Below are 16246 nucleotides of genomic sequence, written 5' to 3' on the forward strand. Positions count from 1 at the left end.
CAATACTCTTCAAAATTATAATTTTACCTTCCACTTCCATTCTTGTTAAGGTGAAACCAGGATAAACCTTTAAATAAAAGTGTAACTTACAAAATCTTACTGAACTAGTGTTTATTCCTCTCTTACATGGAATGGCACACTATGACTTTTAGAAAGAGACAAAGAGTAGGGGGATTTATGTGAGAAAGGTCATACAAATCCTGAACTAGTATAGTTAAAAATAAAGAAAAAAACATCCCAAAAGGTAAAAATATATAATAAAATCAAAAAACCCCCACCAATCTAAAAAAAAAACCAAACCAATATGCCAGAACAAAACAACACACAAATTCTGAAGTACAGACACCTTGAGGTCAAACCTCTTATGACTACCAAAAACTTGCCAGTTATGCCCTAAAACTGAAGAAATAAATGTTTCAATTCTTCAGAAACTGCTAAGTGACCAACAAACACCACTACAGTCTCAAATCAAGGGAAAAAAAACAAAACAAAACAATTACATGTCTATTTTTGACCATAATTCTAAGTTAAATTTGGACTATTTCTCTCTGCATTATTGATATTCTGTCAGTAGACAACTCATCTATGATGTCTAGTATTGAGGATTAACTAATTATTTCTGTATTAATTTTAAAATATAGTAGATTATTTTACAAAAAAAACCCACTTCAGCGTAAGGACAACTTGCTTTCACACACAAGGGAAGAAAAAATGCTGTTTTGGACCTTTAAGCATCAAATGAAAGTGATTTATTTGCTTGATTATGCTAACAAGAATGTTGCTTGATCACTAATTACAATCTTGTTGCTGAAACTGGGTTATAATATATATTAAAATTGTTGTATTTATCCATTCTGTTGGGTAATTAGCATTAAGTGCAGCAACATATTGGGAAACAGCAACTTCAGATGCCAAAAATTGCTACCCTAGCTTTGTGGACAGTCCTTTGGAGACTTCAAGTAGCACTCCGAATGCAAATTGTGATGGGCCATTAGTTTTCATTAATGGTGGTTTGAGTATTTATGGAAGACAACTATGTACTGCACTTAGAACCGGGCAAATTGCCTAGATATATTTCATATATTAATGCTAACGTAATGAATGGTGTTATGGCAATTAGAAGACTGATGACTTGGAAAATTAAGGTGTGTGTGTTTGAAGTCCCCTGATCTGAGCAGCCCTTTCACTTTGCAAACAGGTCCAGCAAAGTCACAGCTCCCTCCATCTGAGCTACTAGGAAAGCATTGTGGTGTTAGTTTTGAAACTTTATTTAGGATGAAACAAAAATCAAATAACCAATATATCATCTAATGCACGATGAAAGTAAACAGGAGCATAAATATATTTTGGTAATATTAACCTACATTTTCTGTCTAAAATGAAATACTATAATTGTTACTTTCTTTTTTGATGGTTTGAAATACAACTTGATAGCTATATTTATATACACTTTTTGTTCAAAAAGTGTTCTCCTAATATCTGCATCCTCATTGAAAAACTATTATGTATATTTGATTTTGTTGTATTGCCGATTGAATTTTTTTGTATGAACTTCAACAGAAATAGCACTTACACATAAAATCATTCACTACATTGATTTACTCTTCTGTATGCTAAAAAAAACCCAAATGCACAACAAATTATATCCTCATTATATTCCTATTTTGTAGAGACATGAGCTGAATGTTGTGGTTTTGTGTAAATTGTATTTCTGTGAGGACCTGATACAAAATCCAACAAAAAGACTTCACCAAAACTGCTGACAGAAGCCTTCAGCATCCCTTTCTTCTCAGCTACAGACTTACAGTAACTAATCAATACTTTTCTAGTTTCTCATTGAGAGTCATTTGTCATTCAAGAAACAACACACCCGTTTGGAAACACGTCAGATGTTGCTGCGAGCTCCTCTGCAACTCAGCTTGTGTGAAATAATGTCTCTGCTCACCAACACAGAAATACAGCTCTCACATCAAAGGAAAATTTCTAACCAGTTTCAATAACAGTCAAGGGACCTTTTTCACTAAATAACCTGGAAGGCAGGAAATGAGACTTTATGCAGAATTCCAAATACATCTTTATCATTTGATCTCACTCAAAACACTGGCTACAAGGAAAATGGCTAAAATCAGATATTGAATGGTAGATTAAACTCAAAGACAAATATAGAAAGTATTTTATTATTGTTGAAAAGAAATTTGCTATACTGTATAAGATATTCAGAGATTCTTTCACATGGAACATGATGAATATCAGAACAGGGGATCTATTTGATACCAACTTATAAATTGTGCCAGCAGCAGGTGTTGAAAATTATGTAGGGCACAGGGTGTTGTGAATCAGATAAGCTTTTAAATGACTAAAAAAAACCAGCAGAGGTCTTTGAAGACAATAAAATGTCAAGTTTGCATAGTAAAGAAGAAAATTGCTATGACCAAATGGAAGACAATAACCATTGGGAGGTACTAGACAAAGTGTTCATGTGGTTTTTGACTGATAGATTAATTAAAAATGGCTGATGTTGCATACACTGACATCTTGCAGGGTGAATATGGATTTAAACAAAAAGTGGGAAGAGTAGAAAAGCACGTATGACTTCAGAGCTTTACAACAACATTTTTGTAATACAGAATGGCAGCAGCAAACTTTTTTTTTTTGTATGCTTAAAGGCATGGAAAAAATAGCCATTTTGTACATATGAAATGGAATATTATTTTCATCCCATGAAAAAATGGGGATGAAAATAATATTCCACTTGATATGTACATGTTCAAAAAGGTTTAGCAAAAGCAAGCACCAAAAGACTAGGAATTTTGCTCAGCATATTGGAAAATAAAGATGACTGACACTGCTGAGTAGAAAACCAATAAATGAAAGACCCAAAATACAGAAAGATGTGAATTATATATTGTTTCCATTCCCCTCAAGGATAAACCTGACAGTTACCTTGGCACCAGCTTGTTTGCTAACATTATTTTTTATGTCTTATCATTACCTTCTCTAAGCTTCCACTAAAGAATGCAATAGCAGGAAAATGTTAAACAGAGCCTGGAAAGGACCAAACAACAGCAAACATCTGAAACAGAAGTGGCAACTTCCAAATGGTTTCCAACAGCTAAACTGCAATGCTACAATAGAGAAATTGGAAGCAATAAAAACAATGTGGAGATTGAGGGGTTGTGCTAAAGGAGATCCTCATTACTGGTGAAGCTCTGAACCACTCCATAAATTGCATTACAAAGCAAACCAAAAACTTTACTGACTTCACTGGCAGTGTCTATAGAGTTCAAATCATAGAACACAACCATGGAGGGCCTAACTGCTTCTCTTTTCCAATACTGAAACTAACGGAATCAAAGATCAAGCAACTCAAGCTATCAGAACAGCACACAGATTTCCAAGGCAAACTGAAGAAGTCTTGGTTGGGCCAAGCCTCTCCCAGTCATCACTATTTTTATAGCTTTGAGAAATCTTCTGGAACATGAAGTGTAAGATGCAGCAAAAGCCACTGGGAACCATCAGATCTGTGAGTTTTCTGTGCAAAATTCTGTCCAGACATGGGATGGAAGGCATTAGCTCTTGACACAGGCTGTGGGATTCTTTTGGGGTGTCTCTGAGACAAGGAGACTGATGGCTGGGGAAGATGCTTTCCAAACTGATAAAAAAATTTTCAAAATTAACAGCTGAGGTGCTTGAAGAGGCATCACCGGTGTAGTAAATTTATCAGAAATTCATTTTTTCTGAAGATCTTTCCCCCTTCAGAGCACCTAGCCTTGGCAGGGAATGGGTGCACGGCAGCCAGGGCTACCTCAGACCACATTACCATCCCCTCAAATCCACTGAAGTGCCCTCCACTGTGTCCTTGTTTCAGCTCCTCAGTCCAGTAAAGGTCCTGGTGATCCACAAGTGACCAACTCTGTGACCTGGTGACACAACTGTACAGAGGGAGTCTCAAAATACCAAACTTCATCTCCTTTTTTTGTTCAGTGAAAACACAATGCAACAATATGACAAGACCATATAGTAAAATATACAAAAAAAAAAAAAATTAGCTGTCCAAACCACTGATTTTATATGGGAAAACACTAAATGCAAAAGACAGAATAATGCAAAAGAAAGCTGAAGATTACAGAACTCTCCACCACTGAGCAGAAATTAAATCCTACAAAAGAGTTAATGGTTTGGGCACAGGTATCATCTCTCTCTTCAGTCACTGATGAATTCAAACGGTACAAAAAAAAAAGCTCAGTGTATTCACAGAGGAGAAATTCTTCATTCATGCTTTATTGTGTTTACTGTGTTTTTAGATACAAGCAGTCAAGAAAATTTAGTAATAGGAGCGAAAATGATGCAATAAACACTGCAATTACTGTGATTCACCTGCTTAAACCTCTGATTAAACTTGTAGACAAGCAGATCAGCAGGGGTAGTAAATTTTCATACACTATCGCATTAAATCTTTCATTGGAACAAATTAGTAATTCTTTTTTACTTTTATATTATTAGTTATGACCATTTATCAATTAGAGTTCTCTTATCTTGCTTCACATGGCACTGGATTTTCTGTTCTGACCCACTACATGCACAAAAGGCAGCTTGTAAGAAGCTGAGGTGCATCCAGTCACTCTTTAGGAAAATAAATGGCATTTATATTACCATGGTGTGTTCCACAATATGGAAACTTACAGGAGAAATGAATGCAGGAACTATTAATGTTTCTCAATCAGCACAAACAATACTGCTGATAAAACTGTACGTGCTTGTGCTTTTTCTCCAGCAGATTTTTATGGGGAATCCCACTGCAACATCAAGATGCAGTTTAGCACAATTATGATTCTAAAATCCCAAAGCAAAACAAACAGAAAGCCCCAAACTCTTTGTAAGTTTTGTTCACCATTTTTTGAGGAGAAAGAGTTGACATCACCCATAAAAAACAAGCATCCCAAACTATGAATAGTAGAGGTACATGTGATAAAACCTACACAGCAGGTATTCTTCCATCTCCAGATGTGCAAAAATTCAATTACTTTCATGCACTATTCTTTACATGGCAGCTATAAACTCTTTATTCCCTGTCCCAGAGGGATCATCACTGTTGTAGATTCTGTGAATGGCAGGTGAGGAGGACCTGACACCACCACCAGCTCAGTACAAACAAACAAAACACACTTTACACCTCCTGGTAAAGACTTCCAACAGCTCCCCAGAGTAATGGTCATTTATTCAGTCTACTTCCAGTCACAATCCAATCAATGAAAAACAATTTGTCCAAATTAACATTCATGATTCCTTCTGACACCAAACCTGCTCACGGTTATGAATGCATATATGAAAGCATAAAATCTCCAACAGATACTGACAGCATTTACAGTTCAGTACTGGCCAAATGGGTGTATAATAAATCTAATTTAATAATTACCACTTTAAATATGATACAACTTACACCATGTGCTTAAAAAAACCAATAAATCTTATTTAATCTTCACTAGCATGCCACCTATATGTACATAATTATTATTGAATTAATCAAATAAATTATTTCCTAATAAGAAATATAAAATAATAATAAATATAAGCATTAATAAAAGTATAAAAATATTTAATAAAAAGACTGGTAGTTGATAACCCACTCATCCTAACAAAAGTCTGCTTACCAACTGAACTTTTTTTTTTGTTTGTTTTTAATACCCAAGATAAATACAAGTGATTTTTAAGTGAGTCAGAATAGAGGTCAGTAATTTGCAGGAAATATGGAAAGCTCTGAAGTTATCTCTAAAAAAGAAGAAGGAAAAATGTAAATTCTGAGTCAAACTGGAATTTCTTACTACACCCTGTCCCAGCTACAACAACGACCAAGAGCTGAAGGTGCATATGAGAAAAAGTCCATTTGAAGCAATATTTTTATAAGATTCAGTGATCAGCAATTCACTGGGTTTTTTTGGGGAATTTTTCCTTATGCTACCATTCTTTTGATTTTTCTGATAGGTATTTTTGAACATTCTAAAAATTTCATATTTACAAACTGTAACAAATAGAATATTTTTCTTTCAATCAATTTAATACATGGAAGATGAGCAGACATCTGAACATCCAAATCCTCAATCATCAAATCATAACCCAAAGAAGTCTTCCCAAAGTGCCAGGCAATCCAACAAACTAGGAATATTCTGAACTAAGTAGGAGGGATTGAGCAGAGGAAACACATCATGGATAATTCTGTGTAATAAACAGTGTAAAAGCTCCTTCCCCTTTCAAAGTTCTTTACACGTGACTATAGTAAATATAAGCCACCAATTTGTTACCTTCATTCCTCTCATTCTTTCTCTCTATATATATGCAAGTCTACAATTAGAAATATCCTTGTAATAGAGATTGCAAATTGTTCAATTGAACACAAAGAACTTTTCATGGACAACACAGTTTGACTTGTGAATGCACTGTATGTATAATTTACATAAAACCAACACTAACATCCCTAAGCTTCTTATGTTTCATTATTAATTAGCTTTGAATAATTAAAAAATATATTATCATTGGACTTACCCATAATGGTTAAAGCTGTGGCTTTTGTTAAGTCTTCCTTCATTGATTCAATTATTTCGAGATTACCACCATCCAAATTGCATCTACTTATAGTTCCATTTCCTGAACTGATCCAGTAAAGCTTGTTCTCCCCATAATCTATTGATAAACCTGTAATTAATGCATACAACTTTAACTGTGGCTTTAATGCACGATCTACATTTCTTGTTAGGCTGTTTTCATTATGAAAGTGCATTTAAGGAATATAATATATATATCATATAATATATATACACACACAATTATGTTATCTAGTCACTCATATACTTACACTAAAAAAAAAAAAGAAGAAAGAAATAAAAAAGAGAAAACCGTACTTGATCATTTCCAATGAAAAAAAAACAGGCTTTTGGAAAGATTACTGCCTTTTATTTCTTTCATCAGTTACCAAAACCAGTGACAGACTGATGAAAGAGCATTATTTGGCATGAAGAATTACTTGAATAAGCTGAGGTCCCAAGCAAGGTTATTAACAACTTGTAAATGCAAACCAGAAGCCATCATTTATATTTTAAAATTATGAATACACAGAGACGTGGTAAACAAGGTACTTTTTGTGATTCAGAACTATAAAAAAGTCTGGTCTCTCCCTGCTTAGGATGATGAAATAGCAAAATCTAATCCAAACTCCTGATAAATTTATAGTATTACTTTTCATTTTGATTCATAGTGAACTGACCTCATAATCAGTTCTTTGGAGCTTGAAGCAAAAGAACTGTCAACATAAAGATACTTGCAAAATAAGCTACTAAATGAATAAAGTACAGAGTTTTCTGAAAGTAAGAGTAAAGAACTAGGAGATAATGTATTTCAGACTTCTGTAATCCTTTAAAAATGTTCAAGTGGTAGCAGGAGATTTTCCACAGTGAAATATTCTTGGCATGGCAACAATACCCGCCATAACAATTTGCTTCGGTGCTCCAGCTTTCCCAGAACTCATGCTAAGTATCCAGCAGCAAGCTGCCAAAAAATAGTGTATTTCACTGCACGGGTCAAGCTCTGGATATTGTACTGTAGTCTTTTCCATCCTGGAAAAGCTGTTTTGGAAAAGCTGACAGGAGAGAGCAGTGCCATGAGCTGCAGCCCTTACGGCTGCCATCGTGTCACTACTTCTTCATGCACATTTGACACAGCAGGCCAAAGGTGTCTGCTCTCTGAGCTCCTAAAAAACACCTTCCCAGTCCCTTTGCAGGAACTGATATTTCCTTCCACCTCTCTGCAAGTGTTTCCCCCAGGAGGAAACATCACACTCTGGGGGGGAGGATCTGGAGCAGTGCCTTCAGGAGGGACTCCTCTCGCGGTTCACATCCTCGTGTTTGTACAACCAGCTTCCCTCCGAGCACAGAGCACCAGGGATCCTGGACACGGGCACAGCACAGGGAATTCCCAGCACAGGGAACTTCCCTGGAAATATCAGTGTGGGTTAAACACCAGCAGGAAGGCCCCCTGCTCCAAGATGTGCAGCTTTTGGGATCTGACACATCTCCTGCCCACAGATTGCCCCTGGATGGGATCAGTTTGTGAGGCACTACCAATACCAGCTGAGCAGCAATCACAGTCCAGTCCTGCCTGGTTTTATACTTCAGATATCCAACTGGTGCTTCTTCACACAGGCATTCCACCTACACAGCACCAACTGACATGAAAAACATTCCTGTCTCCTTCTACACAATTCTACCACATTATTCTCCCCCAAATACTTTCCACCTATTACCAACCTTTGCAAAAATACATTGTTTCTAATGTAGGCCGAGCATGTTTAATATCTGATCTTTTTCAGGAATTGTCCTGCTTTACTATGAAAACAAGTGGTTTATTGGCCATAAGCATCACAGGTATTCATGATGAATTCAAGTGTAGGTGACTGGTTTAAACCTTATGAGCTGCTAAAGTGAATCTGAACATGAGGACTGGACAACATCGGTCTCAGAGAATTCAAATGAGCAAATGATTTGCCCAACAAAGTATAAAATGAAGCATGAATTCCGAATTCCTAAGAATACAGATTGTTGGCACTCCAACGACCAGTTCTTTTATCGACAAATATATGTGTTAGCTAGCACTGGTGACTTTTAAAACTGCAGAATGGACCAGCAAAACATAACTAGTTTGTACTAGTTAAGATAAAAATAAATTATACCATCTGTCATCCTCAGAGTACCAGTTCTCAAAATTTCCAAACTAAAAATACTCTTGGTAATAATATAAAATACTGTAATTGAAAAATTGTCTGCTTGTTTTGATGGAGCTCAAATAGGAAAAATAAATCCATCAGCATAACTCAGGTCACAGACTGGAAAACTCCCTCATTTTATAAGTTCTGAAATTTTACATCAAGAAAACTAAACAGCCCATCAATTACCAGGATATCCAACTCTAATAAAACAGATATTTGTCTTTTTCAGCAATCTACTGAGAACTCCCCAAACACTCAAAATTAGCACTGTATGAACCAGAGCTTCATTAAAGGGAAAAGAGTTTTCTCAAAGCACAAATGAAATATTAAATTAAGGTTTTAAGACTGCTACTTCCTAAATCTTTAGAAGAGTTCTGTTTTTCTTAGCATGGGACTGTCTTATGATAGTGGTAAAAAAAAAAAACCACAAAAAAAGCACCCCAAAACATTTAAACCATTGAAACTGGCATTTTGCCTATATTTTAATTCAGAGTTTGATATTGGAAACCCTAAGCACTGCAATTTAGGACCTTGTGACCTCTGATCACAAAATATTCAGTGCAAAGTGTTGCCCACAACTGTCCTTAATATTTCTCTAATGTTATTACAAGTGCTTTTTCTTCACCTTAAAATTAGTTGGTTTGCTACTCTTTTCTCTCCAGATAAAAAGGTAATTGTCTCTTCAAGTGGATAGACAGATAATCTTATCAACAGTAAAACAGTTATCAAGTAATTTCTAGAAAATTCATTGAATTTAGGCTGTAAAATGCATGTCATGTTGCTCTTATGTCAAATTTGTTGAATTCTTTAAATCACTTTCAGTTCTGCTTGCTTGATGCATTCAGTTGTAAAAAAAAATAAATGTTTTAAAATCACTTTACTGGTGGGCCACTAATAAGGCAGCAACAATTGTCATATCCACTTTAACTCTCTAAAAATGAAATTATCTACCAAGAGAGACTTGAAGAAAACCAAAAAAATACACAGGGAAAGAGATTTTTTTCTTTTTTTTAATGCCATAATTTATCATCAACTATGTGAATCCAAAAATAATAAAACTGAGGCTAAGTCATGATATGAAACGGATGCTTCAACTGTGGCTTTTTTTCACTGTGTGAAAAGTTAAGGGCCAGTTTATATTTTGATTATGCAGCTGAGATTCTGGCCAGGAAGGATCCACATTTACAGTCAAAGCATCCTCTCACATATATCCACAACTTATTAAAACCCTGATCTCCACATTTTTGGAACCATGATACAAAAATTTACAAATACAGATGGGCTCTCCTTTAGTCTACTGTAGTCCTAGAAGTCAATAATTCTCCAATAAATCTACAGTGGATTTCAAAGGGCCAAAAACATCTTAAATTGTGAAACACAACAATAACACAAGTGTTGTTCATATCTTTATCCCTGTTCTTATCACTGTAAATGAAAAACATCCTCATACATTTGAATTAAGAGTTCAAGATAATGTCCATAATAAATCACTCTCAGTTAAAAAAGAAACAGGAAAAAAGGTATTTACCAACAGGATCTTTTTGGTTCTGAAAGAGTATTTTGCTGTTGCTGCCATCCATGTTTGCCATGTTGATTGTGTTGCCATCCGTCCAGTACAGCTTCCTGAAGAGGAGAATTTGCATATTAAATATTGCTTTGTGCACACAGTGTTACCAGTGAGCCAGTAGTGAAAACATTCCTCAGTTTATACCAGACAAAGTACACAACTAATAAATAATAAATAAAATGCTAGTTACATGATTTAATCAGATTTCTAAGGGAAGTATTCAGTCAAGATATTTTCAGTAAAATTTTAAAATTCGTTCTTTTAAGTTTGAAGGAAAGCAGAATGGCCAAACTTAAAATACAAATGAAGAGCCACCTTCTGATGAGCTTTACTGCAGTTTATTTATCACAACCATGGATACCTTACCCTTTTACTGGGTGAACTGCAAGACACTGGGGTTTGTCAATTCCATGGATGATTGAGGTTTTCAAGGAACCATCCAAATGTGCCACGTTAATTTGGGTTTCATCAAATTCTGAGCTAATCCAATATAAATTACGGGATATCCAATCCACTGCAAGACCTCTGATACTCTGAATATCTGCAAAAAGGGAAAGCAGTTTGTTTGATTTTCTTTCTGGATTGTTGTCAGTGTTAGGGATAAAAAAGAAAAAGAAAGAAAAATTTTACAGTTTAACAACCCTGTGCAATATGCTCTTCAGATGGATTTATTAACTAGTTGCCAAGAATTAATAATCTTTATGTTTCTTCATAGGCCTGATACACTAAGAACATTAAAATCATACTGAATATTCACAGCATGAAACCTATTGTCCCAAAAAAATTAATCAGAAATGCTGAACTTCTGCATTGTATACTCCTACTTCAGAAAGCATTTATTGCTCAATGGCATTCTAAACCAATGCTCTGCTGAAATTTAAAAGCCTCCTTCCTTCTTCAGCTCCACCAAGGCTCAGTGCAGAGGATATGGACTAAAACAACTGGTCTATAGCATAGTTCTGTAGCTTATAAGTACTTGTGTCACTGGTTTTACTTTTGAAGGCTTTGAAGACTTCAAGTTACTCCCCTGCCTTCTTCGATATGGCAAAAGATCTGTCAGCAAATGGGAAGTAGGGAATGAAGTCTTTATTTTGCTTTCTTGCTGTTCGCAGCTTTTACTTTTTGTATTAATTTGTTTTTATAAGATACACAAGACTTTTCTCACTTTTACCCTTCTGATTCTCTTCCCCATGAAGGAGCAGCTGTGGGGGGCTGGGGGTCACAGCACCACTCGTACCTGAGGCAGCAAAACAGGAATATTATTTGAGTGGTTTGGTAACTTGATGGGCTTCCTGAGCAAGGTATTTAAATAAATGTCAATCTGTGTTAAAATCTGCCTGAAATACCGGGTGTAAAGTCACTGCTCCATCTCTAGGTACCAATACACCCCTCCGCCCTGAGTTAATAGTGGTTGGCATCTTTGTGGAGAAGGGAACAGGGCAAGGGTGATTGAATGATTCATTATAGTTGATCATTTATACACATCTCCTGTCAAGTCAACATGGTAATTTGCCCTGACAGGATTATTGCCCTTGACAAACTGACATGGAAGTGGCTGAGCACTGCTTTGCACATCCATAAGGCTGAGCAGTGATTGGGCATTAGGAAGTTTGCCAACATCACAGAATGCAGCCAAGGACACCAAACACACAGTCCTTGACCCATTTTAAATTGCTCCCCTGCCCCTCTGGGTGTCTTTTTGTTTGTAGGAACTAGTAAATAAGATTTTCATACTCTGAAAAAGATTTAAGCATGACTTGGCATCTTTGTGACACTGGCATAAGTCTTCACCCAAAGAGAATCCCACCAGCACATGCTCACAAAGCTTCTTATGTTCTTATAAGAAGTATAAAAACATAACTGTAAGCAAATGAGGTAGTTTACACATAATAAATAGTCTTTATAATGTTTTGATATGCCAGAACATTGTCATTTTCTCAAACTTACAATAAAAAGTTACATCTGGAACTAAAAAAAAAAAAAAAAAAAAAGAAATCAAAGCAAAACAAACCAACCACAAAAACCTCTACCACAGAAGCTACCATAATAAAAGGAATATGAAAGAACAGTATATTTCTTTTGGTTTCATTAAGTTCCATGACAAGTTCAGTGGTTTTTCTATAATAAACAACTTTTTTATTCTACTACTTTTTGAAAAAAAGCAAGCAACAAGTCCCTCTGTTGAGCACCTGAATACCTGATATAAAGATCTCTAGGAGGCATTCTAAGCCTTGCTCTCATTACTCGGAGTGAAAAACATATCTGATTGTTAATAAAGTTGTCTCTGAAATAGCAGGAGAAAAGAAAAAGCAGCCATACAAAATAAATTAATTCACAGTCTACAAAATTGGAAAATTGCCATATTTGTCCAAACATTTCCCAAAATGTGCTTACACAGAAGTGATTTCTTCTAAAGTGACACAAGGGGCAGAGTTTGAACTATTTATTTCCTAAAGTCCCCAGACAATCAACTATATGATTTATTTCTTCTCCAAGTCATAAAAGGTCTGATCTTACACAACTGAGCTATTTCTTTTCTCTTCTCCCCACCAAATATTCATTTAACTGTTGGGGAACCAGAGCTAGCAAAATTTGCTTTCACATAGTCAGTTTTTCTTATTTTCAAGCAGGTAGGTGCATGACAAAGTAGAACAACAAGTGCTGCCAGGAGAGGAAGTGACAGTGGTTGGAAACAAAAACCACATGTCACCAAGGACAAAAAATGGTTTTCACTTCAGTACCAGGGCTACTAAATAGTGTTGAACCAATCAGATATAGACTTTATTAAGTTTGTGCTTATGTACATATTCTGTACAGAAAAAAAAAAGAACCACATTACACCAGTATGACCAAAATTACAAGGCTGCCATATTGTGGTTTCACCAGTGGTCCCAAAGCTGAGAGATTTACATGGACTGGAAAGAGAAAATAATCCTAACAGAGCCAATTGCACTGCTAGGTCAACATAGGTAGCCAAAAGACATTCCAGTGCAAAGCTGTGTCAGGATACTGTGCTTCTCCTGCTTTTTATCTTTATTCTTTCTACCTTCAAGACATTAATTTCCTTTTTCTACTACACATTTCAATCTTGCACAAAATCAATGCAAAATTACATCCCGATTTGTTTACATAAATTGAATTATCAATCAATAAAGTGAACTAGTATCCTAAAGAAAATTCTGCTCGCTTATTGTTTAGATCAATTATCCAATACCAGGGCAAGTTACACATCTCAACAACGTGCATGTTCCTATTTTAGCATGCTCATTTCCCTAGAAGGAATTATTTTTACTTCAATGCTGTACTGTTTACCTCTTGAAATGATGGTTTCTAAGCCAGTCCCGTTGATGAAGGCACGTTTGATGGTCTGTGTTTTCACATCAGTCCAGTATAAACGCTCCTCAACAGCATCAAAATCTATGACTGTCACATCATCAATGTCAGGAACAGTGAAGGCTGTGATGAAGTTGAAATATGGGTTCTCTATGTCCACCCCTCTTATTTCTGAACGCCTTGCATAAAGAAGAAATTTCTTTCTTTCTGTTAGAAAAAGAGAAATGTCATTCCTCATCCCCTTCACAACATCTCTAACAGAAATAGAAGTCATTCATTTGAGAGCACTTTACAAATGTGTAGATGACATTTATATATGTGATTAAACATCTCCAGAAAACCTTCAGCCTAGTGACACTTGAGAAATAATGTTATAGAGCATAAAAATCACAGAAAAAAATATAAGACTCTGTATATTGGACATTATTGCCACACCTCTAAATCAATATGGTCTTATGAATGCGAAAGAAAAAAAGTTAAAAATGTTATTTTAAACATATCACCCTCTTTACTCCACTCAAACAAATCCTGTTTCACCTGCACATCATAAGAGATATTAGCATTTGATATCTCAGGGTATCAGATTCACTGTGAAAGGGAAGTTTTGCAAACAGCAAATGTGTGTGTGTGTGTGAAAAGCAAACAGCTGGAAGAAAAAGGGCAAATTGGTTGTTTTAATCTACACCTTCACTAGTGAAAAAGGATGATAAATTAAAGGCAAAGCAGAGCTCTTTTTAATCTTAAAACTCTGAATGATTGGAGAAAGCGTCTGCAAATGAACAGTGAAAGTTACTTTTACTGCAATATCACTGACATGACAAAATATTATTTTCTTTTCTATTTCTTGAATGTTATTAATCAACAGTAAAAAGGATAATTCAGTACAAGGTTTTATAGATAATACACACAATTATTTGACATTTCAAGGGCTTTTAGAGCTTAAAAGTGCATATTGCATTTTTTTCAATAAAACTCCCCTGCAAGGATGCACTTCTAATATTTACTCATTGTTTTTTAATCCTTGAAAATGAAACTAAGACAACTCCAGAGCAGGTAGAGATTTAAGGTATTAAGCATCTTTTTGTTATTCAGCTTACCTGACTCAGAATGTTGGGAGGATGCACATTTCAGTATAAAGCTTTCTGTTTTGCAGAGATAAATTTTATGAACACATCACACACACCAGCAGCACAAAGGAACACAAATATCAAAGCACCACAGACCTCAACTATTAGAATAAGTCATCGATTCTCTAAAAGCAGCTTCTCCTTTAAAACACACCATTAAAAAGCACTGTACAGATTTCATTTTTAACATTAATTTGTTCATTGATTCTAAAATCAATGCAATTGCCAGGCTGTGGGAGGAAAACTTACCATAACATGTTTTTTTGTCTGAAGAGAGTTTCATCAGGTGTGGACAGGCACAGGCAGCACTTCTGTTGTGATTGATCAGACACATGTGAGAGCAGGGACCCCTGCCCTCGTTAGCAGCACAGGGGTTGGGGGCTAAAACAGAATCATTGAAACACACAACATGTAAAAACACTTATTAAAAATTAGGGTTTGTCAAACAGCTGGAAGAAGGCAAAAATTCTGTCTGAAGACAAACCCAATCTAAGTGATTGACTGAGCTTGTGCTCTAATAATTTTTTATAGGCTAATATTCAACACTAGTCCAAGAATATATCTATAAAAATATATATATTCACCCCATAGAAATACCTTTAGATATATCTATATCTATCTATACATACAATTTTGGTTTTGTTAATACAGCCACAGTTTTTAATTGCAACTTTAAGAAGTAACTGGATATAATTTTCCCCGTGAGATATTTATTTTGCAGCCTTTTCATAAGATTTAAATCATACATGCCTAATCAAGACACATGGGATTAAGAAAATGTCAATATCATGTGGACCTGAAAAACAGATTTAATTGTGTGAAAGCAATAGTCAAAGCTTAGATTATGAGATGAACTATGGCAAATTCAATTTTCTTCTTAATTTGATTTCCCTGCTAGAATATTAGTTGGAAATCTAACACAGAAAGAGAATCTGAAAGGGGAAAAAAACTCAAAAAAAAAAAAAAACAAACAAAAAAAAAAAAAAAAAAAAAAAAAACAAAAACCAAAAAACAAGAAACAGACAAAACAAATCACAACAAAACCACAGCAAAGTATTTCTGCTTTTCTCAAAGAAAACCTCTCCTAAGTGTAGGTTCCTATAGCTCACTGATTGAATAAGATGTGCCAAAATTGTTTTAAAGAGCGGGGGAAAGCTGACCAGAGAGGACCCCCCTTAGTCTTACAAAATCTGGAAATTGTTCTTATCATCTTCACGCCTTGTTATAAACCCCAAAACTGCAGAACACTGCTGAAGAGACATTTCAAGCATAAACACAAAAATAATGTTGATTCTTCCTTTTGTTAAAAAAAATACCCTTTGAAAATGAACATTGATGAAAAGGGAAGTGGGATTGACTGACTCAAACACAAACTTATAATTAACAAAACCAATTAGCATAGAATATATTCCTCTAATGCTGTGCTAGGCTGCAGTACAAGTAATTAGATAACCACAGCAATCT

At 35.3% G+C, this 16246-nt stretch overlaps 1 protein-coding gene across 5 annotated transcripts in view; it reads right to left on the reverse strand.

The window, feature by feature from the left end:
* LRP1B (LDL receptor related protein 1B) overlaps positions 1 to 16246 on the reverse strand; it is a 622229-nt gene that overhangs the window by 153498 nt on the left and 452485 nt on the right. For all 5 annotated transcript variants that reach the window (XM_064435270.1, XM_064435269.1, XM_064435266.1 and 2 more), the window contains exons 28-32: positions 15032 to 15163; positions 13635 to 13862; positions 10689 to 10863; positions 10284 to 10378; positions 6541 to 6690 (exon numbers count right to left, since the gene is read on the reverse strand). In XM_064435270.1, the coding sequence (XP_064291340.1) occupies positions 6541 to 6690; positions 10284 to 10378; positions 10689 to 10863; positions 13635 to 13862; positions 15032 to 15163 (780 nt within the window). The remainder of the gene's footprint in view (positions 1 to 6540; positions 6691 to 10283; positions 10379 to 10688; positions 10864 to 13634; positions 13863 to 15031; positions 15164 to 16246) is intronic.

The sequence above is a fragment of the Passer domesticus genome, chromosome 10 (assembly GCF_036417665.1).
Source record: "Passer domesticus isolate bPasDom1 chromosome 10, bPasDom1.hap1, whole genome shotgun sequence".
NCBI classification, from domain to species: Eukaryota; Metazoa; Chordata; class Aves; order Passeriformes; family Passeridae; genus Passer; species Passer domesticus.